Source organism: Chlamydotis macqueenii, chromosome 1 (genome assembly GCF_036417535.1).
Source record: "Chlamydotis macqueenii isolate bChlMac1 chromosome 1, bChlMac1.mat, whole genome shotgun sequence".
Lineage (NCBI taxonomy): Eukaryota > Metazoa > Chordata > Aves > Otidiformes > Otididae > Chlamydotis > Chlamydotis macqueenii.
Window position 1 is genome coordinate 50,142,727 of NC_141556.1, and position 4,222 is coordinate 50,146,948.

A 4,222-nucleotide genomic window follows, 5' to 3' on the forward strand; every position below is an offset into this window, starting at 1 on the left:
TGTATGCAGGAACATAAATACACATTGTGGTGTGTGATGACTTTAGACATAGAGTAGATAGTAGTGTAGATGTGACAAATTAGTAAACGGCCCAAAGATTGATTCAACATGTTTGCCTGTCAAAGGTTGAGTCACAAATTACAGCTAGAGCAGGACCGATGTTTCACGAGTGCGAACAGGCTGATTCTTTCTACAGCCAAGAAAAACTCTGGCAGCTTCTTTGCCTGGGAGTCAAATGAGACGGAGTAGAGGACTAACACTTTGGCAAGGACATGGTTTACGTGTCTTATAAAAACTGAGGCTTTCTATCCATGCATGTGGAGGAACAAAAACGCATTGGTCTGCAAGCTTATTCTTAAACACGAATCGGAGTCGCCACACTTTCAATGCCTGCAAGGCTCACAGGTAACATCGGGAGAATTTGTCGGAAGTGTCCCGTTATGTGCCGCAGCCATCCAGCAAGTTAGGCACTGCCACCTCGTGGAGATCTACTTGCATAGAGAAAGACGGAAACAGCCACGCCGACCGCTGCCGAGCTGAACACGGTGCTCAAAGCTGGTAAATCTCGAGGTGAAAAGTACGCAACACGCTGCTGGGAGGGACACACACACACGCACAGACTCGACTGCTCTGAAGCCGTCCCCCCATCCCCGGCGGGGAAGGCAGCTGCTGCTCTGGCCCTCCGACTTTCAAGGTAAAATAAGCTTGCTGTCAGCCCGAGGGGGGTGAAATCGGCCCCTGCGGGCCTCTGGAGCGGCGAGGAGGTCACAAGCCAGCAGACAGAGAGGGAGGAATGGCCTTACGGGCTTGGGGTACACAGGAAGGAGCTCCCTACCCCCGACTTCACCACAGCCTGCACCAAGATGGCGGCCCCAGGCTACCAGAAGCCGTAGCGCAGCTCCGCCCTCATCCCGGAGAGCAGGAAGCACCCCACGGCGCTGACGATTGGTCGGCAAAGGGAGGCGGGCGGCCAGTCCGACCAATGAGAAAGGCCCGCTACGCCGCCGAGCCAATGAGCAGCACCGCTTTTTCCTTCGCGCGTGGGGGCGCCTCAGCCTATTGAAAGTGCGGAGGAGGGTGAGGGGTCAGAGGTGAGAGCGGCGCCCCCGGAAGTGGAAGCCGGAGCGGTGCTGCCTCCCATTCTCTCGCAGTCCGCGGCGCGCACGAGGGATTCCCGCGTGGGCCTGTGTCTCTCTCGGGCCGCTGCCGCGTCGCCATGGTGAGGGCGGTGCCTGCGGCGCGCGCGGGAAGGGGGCGCGGGGCGGGGAGCGGGCGGGCGGCGCGGCCGTTAACGGTGCGGCCGTTAACTGGGCGGCGGGGGCGGGGCGGCGGGCAGGCGGCGCTCACCGGCTGCTCTTCCCCGTCAGAGCCTGCCCCTCAACCCCAAGCCCTTCCTGAACGGGCTGACGGGGAAGCCGGTGATGGTGAAGCTGAAGTGGGGGATGGAGTACAAGGGCTACCTCGTCTCCGTCGACGGCTACATGAACATGCAGGTGAGGGCCGGGGTCGGCGGAGGAGGGGCGGGAGCTGACGAGGTTCCCTGTGAGGTGTCTGGGGGGGGGGGGGGGGGGGTTGTGCCGCCACTAAAGGATGAGCGGAGCGGGCTACGGGCTCTGCGAAGCTGCTTCTGTTACTGCCGTTTTCAGTGTTGCTGATTTTCTTCTCCAGCTTGCAAACACAGAGGAGTATATAGACGGTGCGTTGTCTGGACACCTGGGTGAAGTTTTGATAAGGTAATTACGGTATTTGTGGCAGAGACAGGGTTTCTTTAAATCTTCTTATCACTTGCGTTAAAGCTTGTGTTGCTGGATGGTGTGTTTCTCGTCTAAGATGCTAAGTGTTAATGTAACTCATGTGAAGGCTGTGAGATCCTATCTGAGGGGAGGAAAAACTAATTTTGAAATATTTGCAAAGAAGTATCAACGATCTCTTTTTCAGGTAACTAAATGCCATAGTTTTCCAGATTAATGTTTATAGAATTATTGTCCCTTGTGTTGGAAGGGACTTTTAAAACTATCTAGTCCAACCCCCTTGCAAGGAGCAGGGACATCTCCAACCAGATCAGGTTGCTCAGAGCCCTGTCCAGCCTGACCTTGAATGTTTCCAAGGATGGGGCATCTACCACCTCTCTGGGCAACCTGTTCCAGTGTTCCACCACCCTCAGTGTAAAAAATATCTTCCTTACGTCTAATCTAAATCTACCTCCTTCTAGTTTAAAACCATTATGCCTCGTCCTATCACAACAAGCCCTACAAAAGAATTTGTATCTAATTGTATCTGTTAATCTCTTGGCATTAGTAGAGTGTTTTGCCACTGAAAGCATTTTGCATGCTTGGAAATTAAACTTGACTATAACTGTTAGCCCAGGAAAAAAGATTTCTTGTACAGCATTGTCATCCAGTTACTGCTTTTATAAACTTGGTGTTTTTACAATTGTTGTGAACTTTGTGGAAAGCTATACAAGGTCAATAGCAGCAATTTGTTATGCGGTATCTGGCTGTTGCCAGGCTACACTCAAAGCAGGAAAATTCTTAAAAGTAGTGTATATAAGGGGTGGGAAATTAAAACATTTACAGTTAAGGCAACTCTTCATTTCTGTTTACAGGTGCAATAATGTTTTGTACATCAGAGGTGTGGAAGAAGAGGAAGAAGATGGAGAAATGAGAGAATAGGTGTTTTGTATATCTGGAAATAAACTTTTTTCTTTTTTTTTTTTTTTTTTCCTTGTTTTTCCATAATTTTGTAACGATGTGTTTACTTTTTTCCCCCCATTGTATTTTAATATGGGGAAAATCGACTCTTCAAAAGGTCTCTAATCTGTTATTGCATCCAGAAAACTAATGCTGGAGGAATAAGCAATTATTTAAATTTAAAACAGAAAATACTAGAATGAAAAGTAAATTTTTAAAAACAAATACTGCCACCCCACCCTCTTCCCCAAACTTTTTAAGTATTACCACCGTCAACAAATGCCTTTACTGTCAAGGGAAATACCAGAATTTAAGTGATTCCTGGAAGAAATTAAGTCTTCAAAGTTGTGCACTCCAGAAGAAAATAGCTGGTTCGTTAATATATCGGCTCAGTTTAGCATCAGCGTCAGTACTCTGCCGTCAGGTAGTTACATGGAATGCAGACTAGCCTATAATAGAAGGTAAAAAACGTTTCATCCTGTGTATGTGACTTTCTGGTGTCATTCTAAGCTGCATCTCTGAGTGGATGGAAGAAGCTGCAGGAATAGCCTTTTCTCCCTGTAACGATGATCATATGGGCTGTGGGATGAGCAACAGAAAACTATTCTGATGTGCCTGCTGCAAACTGCTGATGATTTGGTAATGATTCCTCCAACTCTCAATTGGTTAATTAAGAGGTCTGTCATAAAAAGAAAGTATTTCTTTGTTGTCAGGCATCTTGAATATTAAAAGTTTTTGGTAGGAACACAGTAACCATATTTTCAAATGTTTACTCTTAGACACTGAGGTTAACTGAATACCCCTGATCTATCAGCATTTCTTAATGAAAGGCCATTGCTTTGCCAGTGCCGCCAGTCTGGGGCTCCCTGTTTGAGGCTCTGGCGGAGCTAAGAATTGCTACCTGTAAGATGTGGCTTGGAGAGGCATTCTGCAAACCAGAACCTGGGCAGCCAAAGGTACATTTGGTGAACGTCCATTACAACCATTGTGTTACTTTGACCCTTCTCTGATCAGTGGTTGCTTACCATAACGCTGTCAAATACGGAAGTATTATCCCTGTTTTGCACATGGGGAAAATAGAATTCTTCCTTTATCCTTCTGTGATCTCAACAGCAGAGCTTTGAAAAAATTGCCGTGATCCTGGCCTGCCTTAGACATGGTTATAGGGTGGAAAAGGGAGAGGAAGGGACCCTTTTCTACTCTTTGCGGACTCCAGCCCCTTCCCTGACAGGCCTCGTACAGTCACATTGCACTGAAGCCTGAAATGCTACAGAAAAAAAGTTTTCCAGAAGCCTTCAACATGCCACAGGTTGTGTCATGAGCTTCCTTGGTTTGCATAAGGAGAGGAGCTATGTGATGATGAGCTAGTTAGGGAAGAAAACCAGGGTTGTGGCCAGCCTCCCATCTTGGGCTTGAACTCCTCCACAAAGCACTGAGTAGGAGCTTGGAGTAAACTACTCAAAGAGGAGGGTGATGGGTCCTGCTGCTGGCATCCTGCAGGCACCATGGGGTGCCAACTCCGCACCAGTCCC

The 4,222-nt window shown here is 48.5% G+C and overlaps 1 protein-coding gene and 1 long non-coding RNA gene across 2 annotated transcripts; one reads left to right on the top strand and one right to left on the bottom strand.

Moving 5' to 3' along the window:
- Positions 1-334: 334 nt before the first annotated feature.
- Positions 335-875, bottom strand: LOC147602024 (uncharacterized). The gene is made up of 2 exons (XR_015257568.1): positions 614-875; positions 335-488 (listed from the first exon to the last, which is right to left on the bottom strand). It is a non-coding gene; the product is annotated as an uncharacterized LOC147602024 (long non-coding RNA).
- A 214-nt stretch (positions 876-1,089) lies between these two features.
- On the top strand, positions 1,090-2,738 carry SNRPF (small nuclear ribonucleoprotein polypeptide F). The gene is made up of 4 exons (XM_086740070.1): positions 1,090-1,219; positions 1,368-1,493; positions 1,669-1,733; positions 2,606-2,738. The coding sequence occupies exons 1-4, from the start codon at positions 1,217-1,219 to the stop codon at positions 2,670-2,672; spliced, it is 261 nt and encodes an 86-aa protein (XP_086596196.1). The 5' UTR covers positions 1,090-1,216; the 3' UTR covers positions 2,673-2,738.
- The last annotated feature ends 1,484 nt before the right edge of the window (positions 2,739-4,222 follow it).